Source organism: Rhamphochromis longiceps, linkage group LG17, assembly GCF_057381845.1.
Source record: "Rhamphochromis longiceps isolate RC_006_pf linkage group LG17, R_longiceps_female_GT1.1, whole genome shotgun sequence".
NCBI lineage: Eukaryota > Metazoa > Chordata > Actinopteri > Cichliformes > Cichlidae > Rhamphochromis > Rhamphochromis longiceps.
The window spans coordinates 25653830-25678901 of record NC_140573.1 but is presented as its reverse complement, the minus strand read 5'-3'; the positions used below and the strand labels follow the sequence as shown (position 1 = coordinate 25678901).

General features: G+C 40.7%; 1 protein-coding gene across 1 annotated transcript in view; it reads left to right on the top strand.

The window, feature by feature from the left end:
• Positions 1 to 25070, top strand: part of LOC146649784 (ankyrin repeat- and BTB/POZ domain-containing protein 3-A) — a 287069-nt gene extending 261999 nt beyond the window's left edge. The window contains exons 10-17 of the mRNA XM_085386639.1: positions 7047 to 7279; positions 10146 to 10324; positions 10605 to 10710; positions 16978 to 17080; positions 17185 to 17266; positions 18311 to 18379; positions 18484 to 18597; positions 19943 to 25070. Of these exons, the coding sequence (XP_085242765.1) occupies positions 7047 to 7279; positions 10146 to 10324; positions 10605 to 10710; positions 16978 to 17080; positions 17185 to 17266; positions 18311 to 18379; positions 18484 to 18597; positions 19943 to 20173 (1117 nt within the window). The 3' untranslated portion in view covers positions 20174 to 25070. The remainder of the gene's footprint in view (positions 1 to 7046; positions 7280 to 10145; positions 10325 to 10604; positions 10711 to 16977; positions 17081 to 17184; positions 17267 to 18310; positions 18380 to 18483; positions 18598 to 19942) is intronic.
• Positions 25071 to 25072: the final 2 nt, after the last annotated feature.

The window sequence follows — 25072 nt, the reverse complement described above, 5'->3', positions numbered from 1 at the left end:
AATGAACTCTCCAAAGATTCGCTCAGCTGCTGTCTTCCCAGACTTGTTTTTGGTGGGGTACGCCTGGGCAAACCTGGTGAAGTGGTCCACGACGACAAGAATGTATTCATATCCCCCCCGGCTGGGCTCCAGGTGGAGATAGTCGATGCAGACCAGGTCCAAAGGCGAGGTGGATGTGATGGTGCCCATTGGAGCACGTACCTGGGTTGTTGGCTTCTTGCTAATGATACATCGGCACTTCCTGGTAACATAGCTTTCTATGTCCCGTTTCATGTACGGCCAGTAGAACCTCTCTCTCACCAGTGCCAGTACTCTCTCTGTGCCGATATGTCCCATGTTATCATGCAGGTGCTTTAACACCGTCTCTTTGTACTTTGCGGGGAGGATTAGTTGTTGCCTTTCACCTGTCTGTCTATACATCAGTCCGTTTTTGAAATGTAATTTGTCCCACTCCTGCAACATTTTCCTCGTTGTTTTAGTCACTGTGTTTCTGATGTCATTTGTTAAGACTGTCATTTTCTCCTTTAGCCTCATTATTTCTCCAACCGTTTTGTCTTCTCTTTGTGCTTGAGCTAGCTCATCTTGGTCGATTGCAGGGAAAACTGGATGTGGCTCCCGGGCTGCATTTTCAGCGATAGTTAGGGCAGCAATCCATGCAACATCACTTTCTCGAGCTGCTCTAGCTCCACCCCAGGCTGCTTGGACCACCTCAGGTGATAACTCTTCAGTGCACTCACCCACATACATGTCAATGTTAAGAGGGAGACGGGACAATGTGTCAGCATCAACATTGGCCCGGCCAGGCCTGTATCTAATCTCAAAGTGAAAGTCTGACAGTTCCCCGACCCAGCGATGGCCCACGGCATTCAGCTTGGCAGTACTCATAACGTAGGTCAATGGATTATTATCTGTATAGATGGTAAAGTGTGGAGCATAGTACAGATAGTCTCTAAAACGCTCACACACTGCCCATTTAAGTGCCAGAAATTCTAGCTTGCCGCTATGGAGACAATAATTCTTTTCTGCTGGTGACAATGTCCTGGACCCATACGCTATTACCCGTAATTTTCCATCCTGGCGCTGGTAGAGAACAGCACCGAGGCCCTGTTCTGAGGCATCTGTGTGGAGGCAGAACGGTGAGTTAAAATCTGGGTAGGCCAAAACTGGGGGACTCGTAAGCATGGTAATTAGCTGTTCAAGTACATGCTGGTGTTCACTAGTCCATGCAACGGGGGCCTTGGATGACAACTGGGGACCTTTAGTCTTCAGTTGGCGCGATGGGAAGGTTGGCATGTCCGGTTTTACTTTTAACAGTTCATAGATAGGTTTTGCAATCCTCGAAAAGTCTTGGACGTAGCTCCTGTAGTAGCTTAAGAAGCCAAGTAGACGCCTTATATCACCAACTGTTTGAGGTGTCTTAGTTTTTAGGGATTCTACTGCCTCTAAGTCTTTTGGATCAATCCTTACCCCTTCTGCAGATACAAGGCGGCCAACATACCTTACTTCTTTGCAAAACAGTTCGCATTTTTCGGGTCTTAGTTTTACTCCGTGCCTCTGGAGTGCTCTTAAAACTTGTCTCACACCCTCAACATGCTCTTCAAATGTTGGTGCATAGCATAAGATGTCGTCCAGGTATGGGATACAACAATTGTCCCTGAGCGAATCTAACATCTCCTCCATGCTTCTTTGAAAAGCCGCAGGTGCATTGGAGAGGCCGAAGGGTATTCGTACCCACTCATAAAGGCCCCAGGGGGTGACGAAGGCTGTGAGGTGGCGTGAGCCCTCCGCCATGAAGCCCTGGTGGTACGCCTTTCCCTGATCAAGGATACTGAACCATGAATGCCCCCCCAGAGTGTCGGTCAGGTCTTGGATCCGAGGAAGAGGGTGTTTATCCGGAATGGTCTTCTGATTCAGCAGACGGTAGTCTATACAAAGGCGTAACGAGCCGTCTTTTTTTCGGACACAGACGACTGGAGCAGCATACGGTGACCTGGATTTAACAATCCACCCCTTGGCCAGGAGGTCCTGAATGTACTCCCCGTACGGGCCACCAAGAATCTGTAACCGACCCAGAGTTTGGGCCGGTAAAACAGATTAAATGTTCCTGCAAAACAGGGAAATGATGAGACAGACGACTGGTGAAGTTTCTCTTTGCCTCGCTTCTGCCATATTTATTTATATAATCACATGTATTTTTAATTTGCAGCATCACCATTCTCTATATACAACAGAAATAACAGTAAAACCGTCTGTGTGTTCAAGCTGCAATACCACGATCTTTACATGGGAAACAAGAATACTTCACGTGTAGTGACCTTCAAATCATTTACTCGGTTATTCTCTCTGAATGACAATTCAAAACAATATGAAATGCATGTTCAAATACATTTTACCTCTCTTTAACTCTTAACCCAAATACCTATGTATTCTGATTGTTTTAACCAACATACCAGTGCTTGGTCTTAAACCAATTTAGCTTAGTGGCTCACAAATACATGAAAGAGTCATGTGTATGTCGACAGGCTTAGCTTTAGCTTTAACATTCTCAAAATCACTTTTCAGAACCAGTAAACAGTCGTTTTTCACTGCCAACAGCAGATTAACAATATCAGGACACAAAAAGGAGCTTATTCAGCTAAACGACCCGAAATAAGTGACGAAAGGAAACCAAAATGGCGCCCGCGGCTGGCTGGGCTTTGGCATTTTTTCAGTCCTTCTACTTCATAAAACGTAACCAATAACAGCGTTTACCCGCTGATTTATACCCCCACATTTAGCTATGCTTCTTATCAATATTTTACAACCGTTTTACTATAGCTTTACCGGTTACAAACCTGCAAAACAGGGAAATGATGAGACAGACGACTGGTGAAGTTTCTCTTTGCCTCGCTTCTGCCATATTGGAGAGGAGGGCCTATGACCTCGCTATTCTGTCTCACTGAACAATGCGCCACCCGGAGGCTGGGGGGTGCAACTACCTCATTAAACATAGTTCACTTCGGTGACAAATCTCTCTTTCTTTTAAGTACTACTTCTGATGGGATCACACATTAGTGTGTCACACCAACAACACAATGCAGCATTATTAGGACAATCAATTATAGTGTGATGGTCATGCTGCAGTGTGATGTGAGCAGGTTAAAGCTGCATTAGGGCTGTGAGACACTAGATGTTCTTATTTAACATCAGATAAAGTTCATATACGAGCATCAAGAAGCAAACAATAAAAGGATTAATGTAGCTAGTTGCTAACAGTGAAGGTTCCAAGACCCCAGCACACAAGTATTTCTACCTGTGGTATTTTGTCTATCAGTTGCCAGAGTTATTAAACAAGGCTTTGAGAATGTATGTAAAGCATAAGCAGTCATGCAGAAGAGCACAGGAAGATGTGAGTGTACGCTACAAGTATGTCCAAGACAGCGTCCGTAAGTGGTTTGGTGGATTATATTAAAAAGGATCTTGGATGTAAACTTGTAAACTTGACGCATTTTAAAAAACATAAACTGGATCCTGGCCGTGTAGCTATAAAGATAATGTGCATATCTTTGGAAAGGAAAACAAAATATTCCTTTTTCTGACTTTGATTACAGTATAAAAAAAACTGTGTATATGAGGAATATGAGGAAGAACTTATTCGCTAAATGAGTCATTTTGTTCGGTTCTCACTCTGGTCATCTGGATATTACTAGTGTTCGTTTTTATTGTTATGTGCACATATCCATAGGTGTGAAAATTGAGGCGGGCCTGTATAAAGTTTAGTTTGTAGCTTGGTTTTTTTTACATAAGGGTGTAGGTCTTGAGTATCTTTCAGATTTAAAACATTTTTTAAACCATCTGGAGCATTGACGTATCTTGGTTTTGTACTTTTAAAAATGTATTTATTTTTAGAAATAAACTGAATCTAATAAAAAAAAAATGGTTTGATAATAATAATGTTTCCTGAATGTCGTATCGACTGGATGGTGATCCATTGTTGGCACTTCCTTCCTTAATCACTAGTTCTTATGTTTTCCAGTCAGTTTTACTTCCTCTTTTTGGGGATTTTTTTTTTTTCCATCCTTGTTACCTGTCCGCCTCACCCAGTTTAATTTCACCTGCCTTGTCTTCCACACCTGTTCCCTATCCACCAATTGCCCTCCTGTGTCCGTTAACCACCCACTCCAGTGTACGTGTTTAGACTCCAGCTTCCCTTTGTTCTTCGCCAGATGGTCTTGTTCTCACTGCCAAGTGGTTCGGCACTTTCAAGTCTGGTTTCTTGTTTCTAGTTTTCCCTCCCTGTGTATTTTATTGCCTTGGACTCCTTGCTGTCTTTCATCTATATGTTTAATGGACTTTTGCCTTTTGCCTGTTCCCCATGTGGTTCGTGTGCTTCACTGCTGTATTTTTTTCTTTCTGCCTATCTTCTGACTAATTATTTGGATTCTGGGCTTTTACTAAGCCTCTTTGTGCCTTTGCATTCATTAAACTTGTCAGCTATCTACTCATCAAAATATCCAAGATATTTGTTTCTAGTGAGGGTGGAAACGGTGAAGGTAGGATTTCAGAGACAATACAGTTGTGGGCAGAAGTTTGTATCCCCTCCTCATGGGCATGAATTTCATGGTATTTTGGGGATTTAATTACTTCTTTGAACTTTTCTTTTCCCAGGGTTGAATGATTGTAAAGTAAACATCTTTAATGACTTCAAAAGTTCATGAGTTGGGTGCATTTACTGTGGATTTTCTTTGATCCACACAGAGTATAAAAATATGCATACGGATTAAAGTGTATACATACAGTCACCTAAATATTTTAATAAGTGGAAATGAAGGTTCTGCAGTTGTTGTTTTTTTAACTTGACAAAGCCAAGCTCTATTAAGTTCTTGTTAGTGATTATGATTGACTTCTGGTAGTTTCTCTTTGCCAACATGAAACAAATTTGTTTGACGGCGCTCATTGTCCAAGGAACTCACTGAAGATCTAAGAAGGAGGATTGTAGATTTAAGTTGTGAAGGTCTCTTGGAGTCATTTGTAAATAGCTGCAGATTCCAAGATCATCAGTCCAAGCAATTGTTATATGGATGTGTCACCACCAATTCTGGAAGGAGACCCAAACTGTCACCTCTGATAGGTAACTGATTAGGATGTTCAGGAACCATCAAGGCTCAAGCCTGCCATCAACTGGAAACCTGCTGGAACATCAGCATCACTGTCCACAGTGAAGAGAGTTTCACATCTCCATGGACTGAGAGGCAGGTGACCAAGAAATAAACCCCTGCTTCAGAATGGACACCTTCAAGCTCAGCTGAAACTTTCTGCTGCCCACCTGGACAAGCCATATGTCTTCTGGAGCAAGGTTTTATGGTCAGACGAGACAAAGATTGAGCCTTTTGGCCACAATGACAGGAGCAATGTTTGGAAGAGTAAAGGTGAGTCTTTCAAACCGAAAAATACCAGCTTTAAAGCACACTGGTGGTAGCATCATGCTCTGGTGTTAGTTTGCTGCCAATGGTACTGCTCCATTACACAAAGTGGATGGAATTACCAAATTCTTCACTGTCACCTAAAATCAACAGCTAGACGTTTGAAACTTGGACAGGTCTGGGTGTTCCAGCAGGACAACAACCCCCAACATACATTAGAACTGGTTTTTCATTGGATAAAGTAAGCTAACATTAAGCTTGTTTTCCAGCTTAAAGGATTTGTTTGACAGCACTTGCTGGATTGACCAACTCTCAGAACAACAGGAAAGTCCAAAGAACTTAGTGAAGATCTAAGAAGACCAGCGGTACTGGTATTCGTGCCGGTCTACTTTGCTTTTGCAACTAGTATTTCTCATGTTAAAAGTTGACAAATTTTAAAGATATTTCTGTCTCTGGTCATCATAACATTGGGTCATTCCATCCCAAATCACTGTGTACTTTGAGCTTCACTAAAAAGTGCGGACACATATAAAGATTGGTGTGAAATTTTAGCTTCACATGAAAAACGTTTCGTCAACTCACTTGCATGTTTTTGTTTTGGGTTTTTTTTGCTGGGGCACTTTAAATCTGAGGCCATGTTTGAACCCACAAAATTGTGGTGTGAAAAAGTGGCCAGGATGTATAATTTGGGACAGATACATATAAAAAAAAAAAGCCTTAAGTTAAAAGTTTAAATATGACCCATAAGCAAGCACCCATTCATTTTTTTTTTTTCATTTTTTTTTTTTAAACAATTGTTGCATACAAAGCTCCTGTGCACAGTTCTGTCCAGGAAGAGGTTTCTGTTAAAGAACTTGTCTGCACAGAGCCCTGACCTCAGTCCCACCCAACACCTCTGGGTGGCAGTGAGCCACATCTTATCTGCATCAGTAATGCTCTTGTTGCTGAGTGGAAGCAAATCTCTGCAGGTTTAAGACTGTGTGAAAAGCCTGAAACCAGAAGGATCGAGGTGGTTACTGCAGCTGAGAATATGCAGTGTTTGGGTTTATGCATGCATGCATTGTAATTCTGCTCAAACCTGACAAAACCAGCCGCATGTTAGTACCAATAAAACAACATTTTATGATCAAACAGCCTCCCCTAACAGGACATGATGATTTGCTGCACTTGGACTCCAAACGAGACCCTCCTCGCTGAAGCAGATGGTGCAGTGATGCATTATCAGGCCGCAATCACGCTGTTTATGTTACATGCTGGAGTCCATTCTTCTCAAAGAAGGGCGTCTGTTACTGCTGCGCCGTTGTGTTGCTCAGATCCAATGCAATGTTGATGGAGTACAATAAATTTGGAGATTTGGAACAGTTTTTCTTTTCAGCCTGATCCCTGTAAGAGTCATATATTATCACTCCTACACGCTGGTGATGCAGGTTCAGAGTACAATGGGACATTTGTAGTCAATTAAGAGTGAGCACCAGTGAGAGCTACAGAGCCAAATGGGCTTAATGTGGATTTAATGCAGCTTGTGGGTGTCTAACTTGAAACCATTGATTTCACAGCTTTCCTTCATATTATTCGACCCCAGGCCAGATGTTTACCTCTCGCCCTGACCCTGTCATTTTGTCTCATCTCTCTTCTCTCATCTAGGAATGTTTTTCGGAAGCTCCTGTCCCATTCAGACAAAGAAAAGGGGGATGTGCTGTCCCTGGAGGAGATTCTAGCTGAGGGTTCAGATCCAGGGGAGAAGAGGTTGGCTCCCCAGGCCAATGGTGGAGGGACCCTGCGAACAGGAAAGGCCAGACTGAGGGCCCTGAGAGAGGCCATGTACCATAGCGCAGAGCACGGCCATGTGGACATCACCATAGACATCCGCAGCTTAGGTCAGATTTACTAATGCATGCTTCACTGGCACAAATGCATCGCTCTCCGCTGCCTCCAGCTGTCATGAAGATGTGCTTGTGCTGTCCTGTCCTGTGCTGTCCTGTGCTCGCGTCCTCAGAAATCCCAACTACTCATCCAACCATGAAACGCTCGCACAAGTAGGACTTTTTATATCCGAGGTGATAATAACTCGGTCGAAGGTGTGAGCACGATGACGGAACTGTGTCCTCGGGCAGTGCTCATTTTGTAAATGTGGCAATCATCAGCTTGCACCCCAGCTCATTGAGCACAAGACCTTATGTGGTCTGCTGATTAGGTTTTGATGAGGATTCATTGATTTTAGTCAGCAAAACAACCTCACAGTCAATTTAGTAGCTGTTCTGTACTGTCAGGTTATCAGGTGATACTTTGCAATTGTTGGTTTTTAAGGATAGATTTAAGAATTTTCAGATGAAAGTAGTAAGCTGTCCAAATGTAAAAACATACCCACTTACCAGCACCATCTAAAAGTCACCAATTAGCACCTTATATGCCATTTGTTAAACCAGTTAAAAAACCAAAGTGTTAAACTACACATGAGATATAAGCTGCTAATTAGCGAGCTTTAGGGGTGTTGGTACACAGCTTCTACAACTGTGGGCACAATGTTTCCAGGATTTAAGCTAATCTGTGAGTGATGAGCTTTTAAAACTTTCTTATCCACATTGGTTTAAAATTTGCAGATGATGGTAACGATTAAGATCATTTTCTGTGGCTGGATTATTTAGCCGGGATACTCTTTTTAAAAAATATTAAAGTGTGGAAAACTGAGAAATTGACATCAAAATTACAAACTGTACATAAAAGATGGACACGAGCTGCTGTTTTGGCCATTGCGCAGAGATGTAATCAAACTCTGGATGCAAACGTCCGGAGTATTTTCTCACATCGTTTATGTTTCATTAAAGCGTGGTTGCGTGGTGAGCGCTATGTTGATAGTTAAAATTTTAGTTTGTGATCCAGTCGTGATCACAACGTCTGTGGTAAAAAAAAAAAAAAAAAATTAGTTCTCCCTTTTTTAAATTTGTCCCCTGTAAAGAAAAACAAAGGTGCAAACTTCAACCTCTCCCATTGTGATCTTGTTTTTTTATCGGTTCTGTTTGTTTGTCTGTTTGTCTGTTTGTTAGCAGTCCAGCGTCAAGTTTTCAAGATATTGTGTTCAAATTTTGTGTGACGGTGAATAACAATATCAGCTGATTTAATTTAGGTGAAAATTGGGTCAAGGTCACACTAAATGTGAAGATCAGTAAAATCTTTACATAACAAACAATTTTTTATGGATCGTTATAAAACTTCCCAACAATAATGTAGTACCCGGCTGGCTAAGCATTTGACCTTGACCTTTATTGCCAAGGTCGAAGTTAACCTTGAAAAAATTTTCAGAAAACCATACCGAGTAATATCGTATAGAAGGGCATGCCGTACACATTTATTTTTTCAATACGATGCCCTACGATGTCACACTGACAGCTTTTTTTACACACAGTCCCCAATTTTCAGAGGCTCAAAAGTGGAGTGTAACTTGCATTAATCTGAAATAAAAGGATTGCTTTTAATAACTGGATGAAAATCCCTTGGCGTTAATGATTGCCTGAAGTCTGTATCCTCCTTTGACATGCTCTGTGTACAGAGGCAGAATTACTTAAATGTCTTCATTGTCCAGGATCTTATGGATGTGACTGTATTTGAGGGGTTAAATCAGCCGGAGAAGCTGAAGAGTCAACTCATGTCATGTGTTGAAGAAGACAAAACTTCACAGAGATCCCTCAAAGTGGAATAATGACATAATTTATACTAAACTTTATGGCTTAATGAGCTAGTTTAAAAACAAAGTTACCCTCACAAAGCATAAAATCCCAATAAAACCCACCTGTATCAGGCTGTAAACGTCAATAATTTGTGCTTTTAGGTTGCACATTTTAACACAGTGGATTAGAGGAAATGTAGTTTTTGCCAATTGGCTTTATTTTTCTGTTGTAAAGGTTCTTGTCTGGACAGTAATTACAACCACTCATGCTGCTTTTCCAGCTTTGCTAGCAGGAGCAATCCTGTCCTGAAACAACACACAGACAGACAGACCTGAACAACTGAGAAGTTGTGCCATATGTTTTAAAATACAACTTTTTGCTGAACAATATTGTAGAAAAGGAGGACGACTTGACACACCGTCCGTGTTTATTTGTCAGTTTTTTATTAGGAGAACACACTGCTGGCAGTTCTGTGAGGTTTGGCACCTACATCCTGTAGCTTTTCAGCTGGTGTACAGCACACACCCCTCCTCCGGCTTCTATCTATCTATCTAGGGAGAGACCTCGTTAGTTAATGCCGCACACCTGTCCCACCAACCTCCTTGGCACTGCCCTTGAGCTCACTGCACCACCGCTCCCCTGCCCCTGAGCAAGGGACCACACCTCTACCAGAAATATAAACCTGCCACCTCCAGACTGGGCTTTTCAGTCCCACCATTTCCCTGTTGACTTTTTTTTTTTCAATATTTTAAGTTTTTAAAAAATCTTTTTAAAAATGAGCCATTTTCAAAGCCATAAAACATACATGTATGAAAATACCTGGATGATAAATTTTCCGCTCATCTCGTCAGTTAAACTTCATTCACGTCCAACACATTTAACAGAGCATTCTTTAATTACATTCAGGTGCTGCTTTTCTATTCTCACTGAAACCCTTAATCCAAACACCCACCATGCCATCGTCCTCCACCTCCCACAACGCCATCACGTGATGGAAACATGGTCGGTTCTGTTGCCCTTGAAACCGCTCGCTCTCGGATGTTGTGTGTATTCACGCTCCGTGTGCTGGTGTTCCCAGGTGTTCCCTGGACGCTGCACACCTGGCTCGAGTCCCTGCGTACCTGCTTCATCCAGCACCGCCGACCGCTGATCCAGGGCCTGCTCAAAGACTTCTGCTGCATCCAGGAGGAGGAGTACACTGAGGAGCTGATCACGCACGGCCTGCCACTCATGTTCCAGATCCTCCGATCCAGCAAGGTCACTGGAGCTTTCTTTCATGTCCACGTAAACAAAACGCTTATTAGAGGAACATCAGACAACGTAAGGCACGCTTTCTGGGAATACAAACCGCCCTGTGCCCATGTGCTGGGTTGACATTAATAACACTCATGTTTGCATAAATTTAGTGCACTTCAAACCATATTATCATACATTTGCATAATTTCTTGTCCCGGATTGCTCATGGAAAAAAACGAGGCCACAAAACTGTAATATGTGTAAAGTTTCTGTCCTCACTGGTGTTTGTGTGTGTCTGCAGAATGAGGTGATAAGTCAGCAGCTGTCAGTCATTTTTACGCAGTGCTACGGGCCCTTCCCCATCCCTAAGCTGACGGAGATCAAGAAGAAGCAGACCTCGCGCTTAGGTAAGAGAGCGAGTTATTAATGCTTAACATTTGCTGTGTGATGAGGATGTGACTGCGGTGAAGATTCTCTCTATTTTTTGTTGTGTTTTGGGGGGGTTAGAGCGAGGAGTTACCTCAAGCTCAGAGAGCGCGCTTTTTCTCCTCGTCACATCTGTAGGTTCCTTTGACATTTGCAGCAGGTGATTAAATAAAGGTTTACAAATGGATTTAATCCTATTTACAGTGCATCCTTCTGTGCTTCAGAAGAAGCCACATATAGACAAAGAAGTATCAGATTAACTCATAATGAAACAAGATCTTCTTGATGTTTTCAAAATATTTTCACAAATAATTTGTTTGTTTTTTGTCTGTTTGTTGGAAAAACACCACTTTGGGGGAAATCTATCTAGAAAATGATTTTATTTGTGTTCTAAGGAGCTGTATGAACATTATCTAGTAGTAGAAATGTATTCAATATATTTGAAGGTTTCTTAGGCTACGTTCACACTGCAGGTCTTAGTGCTCAATTCCGATTTTTTGATCAAATCCGGTTTTTTTTGTCTGCTTGTTCACACTACAAATAAAATGTGACAGCAAACGCGCTCTAGCGTGAACCCTCAAAGCGGCCCGCATGCGCAAAAGAAGACGTCACACACAACGCGCTCTGTTTAGACCCAGAGCAAAAATTATTGTTTGACTGATGGCTGTTAATATAAAGACTTGTTTCAGACTTTACGTTCCCCAATTTTGCTTTAAGTTATAAAGTTATTTTGTTATTTACATATGGCCTAATGATGATCCTTATTGCTGTTTTAGAGAGGAGCGGTGCTTCAAAGGATAGTTGCAGATTTCTGTCAGAATCTGCAGATTATACAGTACGAATAAAATGTTCACGTTTCTTCAACGTTGTCTTTCCAACAGTTTCACTGACATCTATACTGGATGGCCAGGAAGCGTTCGCGATATCTTCTCCGGAGCTGATAACTGGCGTCTGTCTTGTGTCAGTGACGTAAAAAACGGATTTAATGCGACATGACCGTTCAAAGAGCAGTCGCTTTCTAAAACATCAGATATGTATCGGATTCAGTACCACATACGAAAGTGACCCAGGTCGGATTTGAAAATATCGGATTTGTGCCGTTCACACTGTCATACCATGATCGGATATGGGTCGCATAGGGTCAAAAAAATCGGATTTGATGCGCTTTCGCCTGCAGTGTGAACATAGCCTTAGTTTCCTCAAAGGAAGCTTTGGGAGATTAAATAAAACCTTGAATTTCACATGCAAAGGTCTTTAATGTTTGCTCTTCTTAAAAAGGTTTTTGTGTCCGGCTGCAGAGACAAAGTGAAAGTGAATTGCGTGTGTGGTATTCAGTCCTACTTGTGGTGCTTGAGTCATCACCTGTCACTACTGCAGCTGATTGTCAATATTTGTTCAAAGTAAAATTACAGTAAAGTCCATAATTTTGTTGTGCAAAGATACAATTTTAGTTATTTTGCTTTTGTATGTCAAAAAAGTGTAAAATCGAACAATCGAGATGTGAGTGAAGTGCAGGATTACAGCCATTTTTACTAGATTAATTGGACACTTAGGCCTCACCTCAATGCACCACCTCAGTGAATGGAAATACAAGGTGCAAACTGCTGTTTACCGAAAATGAATTTATCTCAGTTTCTCAAGGTAAAGAAATATAAATTCTTCAATAGCTAAGTCAGTCACCTGATCTCAGTCCATTACATCGTACTTTCCAGTTAGTGATGTAAACACTGAATGCAGAGAGACCCACAAACAAAGACTGACTATAACTGTGGCAGTGAATCCTAAACAGTTAATGAGACACTTTTTGTTAAAACCTTTGAATTACATCTGAGTGTGCGCTTCAATCGCATCTTGATTGTTTGATTTTAAACCCCACTGTTGTGGAGTACAGAGGCAAAATTACAAAAGATTGTGTCACTGCCCAACAAATTATGGACCTAAATGTAATTAGTTTTAATCCAAGTTGCATTTCATTTTTTGGCACAAACTCATTGAACTACTGTGGTCAAATAAGGATAGTTTTGAATCACAGTAATTCATATTTAGCGGCTTGGCTCTGTTCTGGGACGTCGCCGCCTTTCTGTGTGCGTTCACAGCAAAATATTGGGAGAGCAGACACATAAAACATACATCGAACATCAGTGATAACAAAACGTGACAGTGAATATGTCAGAAAAAACAGGAGAAGATGAGGATGTGAAGCAACATTAGGCAGGCTTAAATAATCCATTAATGGATGGTGTCCTGTGGCATTACGGAGCTCCTGGATAGTCTGAGGTGCAACTTGCCAGCGTGAGATGGATGAAACATAATGTCTCAGAGGTAATCTATCGTTAGGTCAGGCAGATGTGGGGGCCAATCAATCGTATCAGTTCCTTCATTCTCCAGGAACTGCCTGCATACTATCGCTACACGAGGCCGGGCATTGCCGTGCACCAGCATAGAGTCTGAAAGGGAGTCCAAGGATTTCATCCTGATACCTGATGGCACTCAGGGTGCCGTTGCCTGGCCTGAAGAGGTCTGTGTGTCCCACAGTGGATATGCCTCCCCAGACCATCACTACCCACCACCAAACCGGTCACGCTGAACGATGTTACAAACAGCATAATGCTCTCTGCATCTTCTCCAAACCCTTTCATGTTTGTCACATGTGTTCAGGGTGAACCTGCTTTCATCTGTGAAAAGCTACAGTGCCAGTGGTGGACTGGTATTCTATTTTAAATGCCAATTGGGCTCACTGGTGCTGGGCAGTGAGCACCGGAATATCAGGCTACCCTCATGAGTTGTTTCCGATTGTTTCATCAGAGACATTCACACCAGTGCTGAAGGTCACCCTGTTCCTCCTTGCACAAAGGAGCAGATAGTTGTCTTATCGATGTTTAAGGACCTCTCCTCGAGCAACTGCATGTCTCCTAGAATCTCCTCCGTGCTCATGAGACTGTGCCGGGAGACACAGCAAACCTTCTGGCCATGGCACGAATTGATGTGCCATCCTGGAGTTGTTCTGTAGCCTCTGTAGGGTCCAGGTATCACCTCAGGCTTCTAGTAGTGACACTGACCCTAGCCAAAAACTAGTGAAAAAATAGACGGGGGGTTGTCTCGTTTTTGCCCCTCTAGGGCTCCTCTTCCTAATTTGATTTACCCCAAAGCAGCTGAAAGTGATCGACAACCCCCTCTGCGAGGTACCGGACCAGATCAATATCCCACGAGTCTGACTGACTTGATGGTACACTCTTATTAAAATGTGTTTTCATTTTTGTTTTTGTTTTTTATTTAAAGTCATTAAAGATGTATGCTGTACAATTATTTCACCCTGGAAAAAGAAAATATTAAGTTCAAAGAACTAATTAAAACCCCTGAATTACCGTGATGTGCATGCCCATAAGGAGGTGCATGTAAACTTCTGTCCAAAACTGTAAAGTGAGTTTCATTTTAAAAGTAATCTGATATATATTTTTTTTTTTTATTTCGACGTGCAGTATTTTCTGGGTCATTCTTACTATTCGGTGCCATTTGAGTCCTAATGACATAATATGGTATATTTAGTGTAAAACTTGTCTAATGCTTATTTCTAAACCATTTTCTTGTATGTTTAACCCCCCTCTACCATAGAACACATTGATATATACACAGGATAAATACATTAAAAGTAAATTACTTTTATTTTAGCACAAGTCACTAAAGTACTATGTCCCCAGTCATGCTTGCTCGACTTCAGTTACAAATATAACTTAAAAAAAAAAAAAATCTAGATTTTTCATCATTTCTGGATTGGCTTATTTCTAATGTTCCTCATCAAATGTTCTTTTTTATTATTAATGCATGTTTAATACTTAAAATCTTTAAAAAAAATGTGTCCCTGAATCAACTGTCACCCCTGTTATTCTGATAAGAATTCCATAGAACACATCACCTGATTATTCTTTTAGTCACATGACACTCCCGGATGTAACATATTTTGGAGGGAAAACTTTCAAGAAGAAGACGAGTAAGTACCACTCTTTAATCAACCCTTTTTTCAATGTTTTAGCAAGATTTTGTAATGTGGCAAAGCATAACACGTCCAACCTGTTACGCTTATTAATAGTGGAAACAATTTTTTTTTTGTCATTTTTATAATATGGCTAATAAACATGTTAAAAATGGTTCTTAGTGGTCACCATGTACTAGCTTGTTGTTCATCATACTAGTAGTAATGGCTAAGTTTAGCATAAAATCTCCCCCCTGTTACCGTCACCCCTGTTATTGCTATGCACTGTAACAGGGGGGACACATGGTAACAGGGGGGACGTAAGATGATAGAAGTTTAGTGTTTAGGGTTATTTATACAAGTGTGTATTGGTAATTATTATTAACCTGTATATATATACTTTTAGAAGATTTTGAATAGTATACATTTTTCAGGGAATGGCACCAATGTCTGCTGCGGAGAAGCAGCGGCGCTACCGAGCACGTCGTGATGCTGACCCTGAGAGAAGACAGATATATCTCAAAAGAGAAGTGGAGAAAGGACAGAGAGGAAGGGGAAAAAAAGAAAGTGGCAGATCTCAGTGAACGACAGAAGAGGGCACAGAGAAAGCAGTGGCGAGAAAGGAAAAGAAAGCAGAGGGTCAAAGGAACCATGAAAATCCACCAAGTACTCAGTTTCTCTCCAGGAACAATAAAATACAGGGACATAACCTGCCTTTGCCAGGCAGACAAAGGTGTACTGGACTGTGAATGCTATGGCCTGAAGGAGATAAGCCTTAGTCAAGAGGCAAGTCCACATTGCACTGAGGGACCAACCCGGCCTGAGAACATCACAAAAGATCATATTGGTCAGTGGTGCATTATCAACTACGATGGTGAACCCTACCCAGGAATCATTCTGGAGGTTGAAGAGGATGTTAAAGTGAAATGCATGCACAAGAACGGGACCAACAAGTTCCACTGGCCAAGTCCACGTGAGGACATAACCTGGTATAGGGATGACCAGGTTGTGTGTCTGATGAAAGAACCAACACCTTTGAATAAGAGGTCAGTTCAGCTGGAGAGGAAAGTGTGGGATTTCCTTGAAAAAAACTGGAGTTGCTGGTCTGTTGCATAGGTAAAATGTGTGAGAAAAATGTTCATTATGTTGGGTGTACAGTGAAAATTTGCTTGTTTAATGTGGACATGTATCTACCTGTGTTGGTTGGACGGGCATGGTGAAGGTGTTCAAAGTTTCTTTAAGGTGGTATTTTTTGTCACTGATGTTATGTCCACCCTGTTACCTCCTGTCCACCCTGTTTCTCCTCTGTCCACCCTGTTACCTGTGTGTTTCTTTTGTTAATTAAATCAAATCAACAAACATAATGCATGTCTCTTTGGTTATTGGGAGGGAATGAATCAGCAAAATTAAGTTACTTAAAAATGGAGCCAATTTTTTTTTATATTCCCTTTGAATCTAAAAACAATCTTTTGAAATTACACTGTCTTAAAACTGAACCTGTCTTCTTTCAATATAATGCTTGTTTAAAATACTTCCTTGAAATTTCCTTGCAGATTTTAAAAAGGGACATTGTAGCTTTTAGAAAATGTAAATATTACTATAACTGTGTATTCAAAACAGTTATTAATAGAAAATTGATGTCCTGTAACAGGGTGGACATTTGGCACGTCATGGGTAAAGACTTTGATTTTAAAAAATATTATAATATAATATCCTTAGCTGGACCAATACATTTTTCTTATAGGTTGAAAATCCCTCTTTTAGATGAAATGTTAAAATAATTCAAAATTTTGTATTTTTTGATGAAGAGTGATCACACTGAAATGGCACCGAATAGTAGGAATGACCCTTCTCTATGTGCAGATAAAATGGGTCCACTTGTCTGTAATGAATCAAATCGTCCATTAACACCTCAAACTTTATTTTAGACATTTCTTTGAGAGAAACGAGGAAGAAGAGAAACATTCAGTGACGGCGCTGCAGCGCCACCTGCTGATCATTTACTGGCAGGGTTTAAATAAAGTGCTTTAAATCACTTGATTTGTGTGCAGTGAATGAAATGCACTCGAGGATGCAAACACCGGATATCAAATGCAAATCCCCTGCCGTTTAGGAATGCTAACGCGATTTGATAATTCAGCACTGATAGGCGCGTGATGAATCAGCCTTGCGGTAATTAATGGCCACATTAGCTTAATCTTCTGCTGTTTGCTGCTCTGCATGCATTGTGTGGGAGACGTGAATAAATCTCTCTTTTTTTTTCTTTTGTTTTTTTTAGACCCCCACTTCCTGAACAACAAGGAGATGTCTGATGTTACCTTCCTGGTGGAGGGGAAACCATTTTATGCACATAAAGTTTTGCTGTTTACAGCTTCACCCAGGTAACCTGAAACTTTGCTCCTATTTTATTTTGTAAAACAAAAGCGCACCGATGGGAAAAATAATGTAGAATTTATCTGTTTTTTGTTGTTGTTGTTGTTTTTAGGTTCAAGTCGCTGCTGCAAAACCGACCAGCAGCAGAAAACACCTGCATTGAGATCAGCCATGTCAAGTACAATATTTTCCATGTAAGACGTTTATTTCAGTTCAATTTAATTCCGTTTTATTTTTACAGCACCAAATCACAACAACAGTTGCCTCAAGTCACTTTATATTGTACGGTAGAATGTATGTGGGAAGGAAAAACTACCTCTTAACGGAAATGAAACCTCCAGCAGATCCAGGCTCAGGGAGAAGGCAGCCGTCTGCCGTTCTTCTCTGGGGTGAGAGAAGAAAGATTTCAGTGCATACAAAACCTATTCCCACTCTCAACCAGACCCACAACACTCATCGTCCCCTATGAGTATAAGAACAGGCTCCACGTTTGATTGTTTTATTCTGAAGGAATGGTGTTAGGTACATAGTTAAACAATCGAGATTAAGAAATCCATTTAATTCTCAAACACAGAAAGTATATAACTCCAACTTTACCGTATGAAGCTTAAGGCTGACCCAATTTGTGCACATCTGTGGGAATGGCATGAATCTTTTTGGAAAAGGGTTAAATGAAGTCTGTCAGCAGTATTGCACATTTCTGATTTTAAATGATTCACATTAGCTGTAAACCCAGAGCCCAGAAACGTGAGCTTGAACCGGCTTGGCGGCTGCTAAAATGTTGGAAATGTTGTTCCTGCTCGCTTTCTGGATGTTCTTTATCTTTTAGCTTTCCACTGGGTGTATCCATGAGGCTACAGAAGACACAATTAAACTGCGGCCCCAGAGCTTCCCCCTCCCATTTCTTTCCCCTTGTCTCTTTCAATTTCTCTCCAGTCCTGCTGGGGACTTGTTTATCTCTGGTCTGCTCTTTATTTTTACTGATTGAATGCTTGTTCCTTTTTAAATGGCGATAAAAAGAAAACATGAGAGTAAATATCACTGGATGCAGGGAAGGTATTTGATAGCAGTGAAAATATGTAAATGCTTAAATTTACATATGTAATTCAAATCTGGATTACTTTCCAGGTGACAGAATGGAGCCAAAAAAGAGGCACAAAAAAGCAACAGAAAAAAGGGTCCCTCTTGTACTCTTCATCAGCTTCATAACCTGAAGCCTGTACTGTTCTCTGTTACAGTTGGTGATGCAGTATTTGTACTGTGGAGGCACCGAGTCCCTGCACATACGCAACACTGAAGTAATGGAGGTAAGAAAGACTTAACCAAAGCCTGTGGAGTGACAGCATGAGTATTAACATTTCTAATCCCGAGTCCTGTGCCTCATTCTGTGTGGCTGTACTGTTCCCTGTAGCTCCTGTCTGCAGCCAAATTCTTCCAACTAGAGGCCCTTCAGAGACACTGTGAGATCATCTGCTCCAAGAACATCACCACCGAAACCTGTGTGGACCTTTACAAACACGCTAAGGTGGGAGGCTTACGGTCTCTAGCAGCTGATTTACATACTGGGAGGGGTTTGTGTAATGAATTTTTACATAAGGTGCAAACATGCCATTAATTAACAATTGCAGACTGGCAATACAACCACCACACACACTATTTTTCAAGCTGCTCTCATATTTTTGTATTAGCAGTGACTCAAATGACAAATGGAACAAAGTGGAACAAAAACTTTATGCATGGGCTGACACACCAGACACGATCAAGACGTTCAGTTGAGCCGCAGTCATGCTAGGCTCAACTGAGAATAGGGAATAATAATAATGCTTTGGTGCATGGAAGACACAGACTTGTCTGCAAACACTTGCCAACTACTTGCAGAGCAGTAGTGAAACTGTGGAAAGTGCAATGCGTACCAGAAAAGCATACCCACTTGTCTTCAAAGGAAAAGTTGCAATTTTTAAATGTATTGATTGCAGTAGTGAGACGTAGCATTTCAGACTTTACTACCACTTGGTGGTAGTAGAAGTAGTTTGCCACTGTTTGCAGACACGTTGGCATCATCCATGGAAACAACAGGGAACCAAGGTAACCGGCAGGTAATCAACACAATCACAAGAAGGTGCCTCTAATAAACTCAGTGCTCCAAAAATTTAATCTGTGAGCAATCACTGACCAACCGAACAGGAAATACATGTTTTTTCCTCAGCAATCAGAGGTTGCCAGGCGGTCTCCAGCTAATCTCCAGGACTCTGTGATGAAGCCTAGATGGCAGTGTGATTAAACCATTAATAACGTATACGTTTGTAAAACGTAAAATTTGCTATAACAGCATTAAAACATGTTGCTCAGTTTGTTAACATTTGCTGTATATTTTTTATTAAGTTACATTGCAGAAAAGGTGCATTGACAAATTAACTTGTAAAACAGGATAATAGTTTTATTTTAAAGTGAATACCTAATTAGAAGCTGTGTTGCTTTTAGCTCAGAAGCTAAAAGTGGTAGTACAGAGTACCGGTTTTACAGTTTTGTGAAGTTGGTGTTTGTGGGGTTTCTACAACTTTCCAAGTGGGGAAATTCGAGCTGAAAATTCCACCTTTATTTCCATCTTCCCGCCTGAGTACTGGAATAAAAATACCCTGTTAGTTGTTCAAAGTAAACTAATTAAAGATATTTAAAGAAAGTGCTAGATTGACAGATTAATAGCTGCTATTGTAAGGTTCAAACACTGGGATAATAATGATGACTGTTCTTAAAAAGCAATTACCAATTTTGGGCTGGAATATGACTGGAATATTGGCAAAATTATATATAATCAGAATTTGAAAGCTGCTAATGTCACACATTCCTTTCATCTTTCATTTTCATTGTAGTTCCTTGGTGCCACGGAGCTGACGGCTTTCATCGAGGGCTACTTCCTGAAGAACATGGTGCTGCTGATCGAACTCGATGGCTTCAAGCAGCTCCTGTACGAACCTTCCCCCGCCGAGAGCCCCGTGTCCAGCCCCGGCATCTGCTCCGACATCCTCCACGACCTGGAGAAGACTCTGGCCGCACGCATCCACTCCATCCACCTCTCCACCTCCAAGGGCTCCGTGGTGTGACGTCATCCTCACCGGAGCCCTTCGATCCAACCACAGCATCCATGTAATGCCACTTTTAGCATCCAGCGTCCCGCTTTACTTCCCCGTTTTCCCCTGACCAAGCACCCACCCTGCTGATGAAGAGGAGCTGTCGGATGTTTTTAAGTCAGGAATTCCCTTTAATTCTGCCTGTTGCAGCTCAATGGGGGTTCATGTTGCGACTTCCTGACCTTGAACTCTTTTGCCCTGTGGCTCCCATCGGTCACTCCACACCCTGAAGAGTAATAAAAACCTACAAGAAAAAACAAAAAAAACAGAACTGCCTTGACCCAACAGTATCATTTAGCTCTAACCATGATTCAAAAAAATTTCTATTGTATTTCATATAGGATACGTGCATGAAATACATAGGCTACTGTACACTGTTTTTCACTCAAAAAGGTAGAGTAGAATTTTAACTCAATAAATGCAGCTTCGTTATCATCTGCGAAATGAGACTGTGGTTTACAAACAATAATACTTTATGGAAGTGGATGCCATTACACATGCCAAAATCTAGATATAACCCTTCTATACAACCAATAAAAGTGATTAGTAGCAAAGCCAGCAGGCGGACTTTTAGGTGGCTCTTATTTACATCTCATTCTGTCTCTTCTATGTTGGATTCACTGTGTTATATCTACTGTGTGCAGAGGCCAAACTGATCACAGGAACTTCCACCGTGGCTGACACTGCGGCCGGCACTCATTCGACTAAAGACGGCCCACTCAGTGAAATCTATGCTGACTTATGCTTGAAACATGGATGCCCAACTGGGAAATTAACTTGCGATAACGCCCACGGACGACTCTTTTTAAAAAAAAAAAAAAATTATTGTTACTATTATTGGTATTTTTTTTTGCATGACATCTTGTCAACTGAGCTGACCCCTGGTGTTGCTTTTTATGCAGATATTACTTCACGGACCACTTTCGCAAGGGGAAGTAAGGGGAAAACGCTGCTTGTTAACTTTGTATCCACTGCAAAACTGATCAAAAGCGGGATTTGGTGAGGGGGGGTTTCAATTGGCAGGGACTTTCTCTTTAAAGATGCTTAAAGTAAGCATGTTAATACATTCTGAAAGTCATAGTGTTAGTTTTTTTGTTATTGTTTTTTTTTGTTTTGTTTTTTGTAAGCTGATGTACAGTATCCCCACCTCCCCTACACACACCCGCTTGGCTGCTGACACCAGTCTCATTGAATGTGCTCCCTGCTGTGCGTCTTGTTTATGCAAAGTTGCATGTTTACTCTGTTCGTATGACTCCTCTGTTTTTGCTTTAGGTGTGCTTTCTGTGTAGACTGAGTAGGCTGAGTGAGGTGTTGAAGAGGTTTTGCCTCAAATTACTTGAGCTCTTTCAGATAATATTCTAAGCCATCGGGGTAGACCATGAGATACATGTTAAAGTCACTCTTTGTTTAAGGCTTCACCCCCACATGAATTCTTCGAAGGAGAGGCTGAATCCTGCACAGAGCACTGAGTTTATTAGAGGCACAATTACCCTATTTATACCAGCCATCTGTATCTGGACACGTTCTCTCAATGCATATCTGATTTATGGGTCTTTACATTTACAACCGGTATAAAAATGCATCCTCGGTCTCTCCACTCTGCTTGTAATCAGTATGGAAATTAGTTGGACTTGTCAAAAAACATGGCACGTCCCACGTCAGGGTTCTGTTTATTTGACTGAGCTGCTCCATGAAGCAGCTCGGTAAAATAAGACCTCCAAATGTTGTGTGGTTTGGACATATGTTAATTGCAAGTCTAAATGGGGTAAATTTAGACGATGTTATTTGACTTACACAGCCACTTTATCCAGTTCAACTGCTCGTTAAATGTCTGATGAGTCTCGATTTCTGCTGCAACATTCAGGCGAAAGGGTGAGAATTTGGAGTAAACAACAGCACCTTGTTGAATCTGTGAAAGCAGGTGTTCACCCCGATATTAGAAAGGTGTATGGCTGGTGAGGGTAAATCTGTGAGTGCTGAGGTGTAAAATTAGCTTCAAATAAATTTAGTAAATCCAAACTAAAATAGTAGATTCCATAAAACAACCTGATGCATCTGATGTGTGAAGTTGCTCAAACTAAAAGAAAATGAAACAAGCACTTTTAGAGTTACAGCAGTGATCCAGAAGGATGGCAGCATAAACCTCATAAATTTCATGATCAGAGCACCCACTCAAGAATTTGTGTGGGCAGTCCTGTGGAAGATACTCGGACTTCTGCAGTCGCTATGCACACATCCTCCAAGTAGGCACGTGGGATATCTTTCCACAGCTTTCAATGTGCGTTCATAATTATGGACACCAACTGCTTTGTATTTTCCTCTCCTTCCTTTCTGGAAATTAGTTTAAAAAGCAAATGAAAGTGACACATCTTTGAAATACTAAACAATTGTTTTAATTTAGTTTAATTTAATCATCATGATAGATTTAAAAACTGTGTGAAGAAAAAACAAGCCTATATATTAAAAAAAAAAAAAAACGGGAGATGATAACTATGACTACCAAGAAAAATGAGCGCAGTGTGCAGATGAAAGCGGTTAAAAGCTCAATTTAAGGTGAGGAGGAAAATAAACTTTCCCGTTCTGATATGTTTTAAACAAACAGTAACTCCGAAATTAAATTTGTTTATTATTTTTCTCAGAGATTAATCAAAACATTTTTTTTAAAAAGTTGCCGCTGCCGTTTTATTTCGCATGAATGTCAACTTCGGTTCAGGAAAGCGCCAAATTTTTAGATTAAAAACAGAAGTTCAACCAAATCTGAGGACAGTTTAACTGGAAAACAAGTACGCATATCTACCAATTTTTATCAATACCCAAAAAATGTTCAAAAGGTCAGAAGATGGTTTGGGGGTTGGAGGACTTGGTTGACTGGTGGTTTTTATGTAAAAGTGAATTTTCTTAATTCGCATCCAAAAAAGTGGGAATTTAAACTCAGTGCTCAAAGTGTGCAATAATTCAACCTTTTTATCCCTGTGATTGCATCAAATACCAAAGGACCAAATGTAAACAACTGTCAGCTCTGCTGCTCAAAAGAACGTTTTAATCGAACCCATCCGATGTAACCGGTACCTCTCTCCCTCTAAGGAAATCGCACACCACACAGTGTATTTCATGAATGTAACAGTGCAGCAAACGTGCAAAGTTTTCCAATCCAGCGAGAAACCAAAAAAAAAAAGGAAACCAGATGCTTCACTTTGGCTAAACAATGCAAACATCGTTCAAGTGTCCTCATACTCTGTGGTGGTTGTTCCTCCTGTAATCGGAAGGTATCATTTAAAAAACTGTAGCACGTTCCAAAAATAATGATATTATTTGTTTTGGTTCCTGCAAATCATTTTAAGAGAGAGAGATTTGGGCATATACGCACACACACATTGACACAAAGCTGTAAATAGCTACAGAAAAGAAAGTACAGATGTTATCCTACAGCTTTATTTTCTTACCTACATACACGGCATGATATATTTTATTTTACATTCCGCTATTTTGTTTTACAAAAGGGAAAAGAATATATAGAGATATATAAATATAAACTTTAAAGTTTTAAAAATTAAGCAATATTTCCATTAAATTGTATTACTTTCAGTGGTATGATGTGCAATATGCCACAGGAGATGGAGTATAATGAGCTGAAAGACGATTATATACGAGTGACTGAGACTGAAACAGAAGGTTGAATATATATGAATATTATTTCTGTCTCTTTTGTGACGCCCCTTCATGTACTGTTTTGCCACCGTGGTGTTCATTTTTACCGTGAACCCTTTGAGGAAGCTGACAGTCACGATGTCGACTCACCACACTCGCTTCTTAAATGTGAAACGTAACTTTAAAAGATGCAAGCCGTTTTTGTCTCCGCAGAGGTGAAAAGGTTCACAATGATGTCAAGCACTTTCTGTGCCAGTGTTACTGTAGCCTCTCTCTCTCTCAATCGAAAAGCATTAGTATTTCAACTGTGAGCTTAAGTTTCAGTCTTATTGTGATTTTTTTTTTTTCAAAGAAACATATATGGCTTTGACATTAGAATAGAGAGGAAAAAACAATCCTTTTTTTAAATCTGTCTTAATGTTACGCCATTAGCAAAAGACTAACTTTAGCCCCTGTACTGGCGCTTTTGATTCCAAACTGGGTCCAAGCTGTAGAGTAAGTGTCGGTTCGCATGGCTCTTCTTGTTTAATGTTGTTGAGAATGTGCTCTATACACCAGCTTCGTCCACCGAGACCCTCCCCTTTATTTGCCTGCATACTTGTTCCTAATAAACGACACTTCTCCTAGATGCAGTGAAAACGTGCATGGGGTATTCACTAGATTTCACACCCAACCGAGGGGGAGGGATGAACTTTTGCATTTTTTTTTTCTTTTCCTTTGATGAGAACATGTATATTGTACAAAATATATATATATACGAAATATAAATTATACATGGTGTGAGGAGCAGGGATGTGGTGGAGTATAACAACAAAAAGGAATGTTACACTCGTGCTACAGTTTCTGTCGTTCCATGACATGCTTTTGTGGACAGCTAATAAAAGACCACAGGTTAAATCATATTAAAGGTCTCTGATTTTATTTCGCTTCGTCTCTGGAATGTTTTTCTCCATGATGGTGCGTTTATTCACGAAAAATAGAACAAGCCGAGATTTCCCCATCTTTCAGCTGCTTATATTTTATTTGGACAGAACTTTTTTTTTGTAGTTTTGCTATGGGCTCAAATTGTGGTCGTAAATCAGTTTTGTATGTGTAAAAAGAATTTGTGTGTGCACTTAGCCAAAAAAAATACCTGTGAAACTCTGCACTCAAGTTTCAAGTTACAAGTACGAATTTTGACCCAGTTTTTCTTTCTTTCATCTGATTGGCCAATGTCATGTCAAT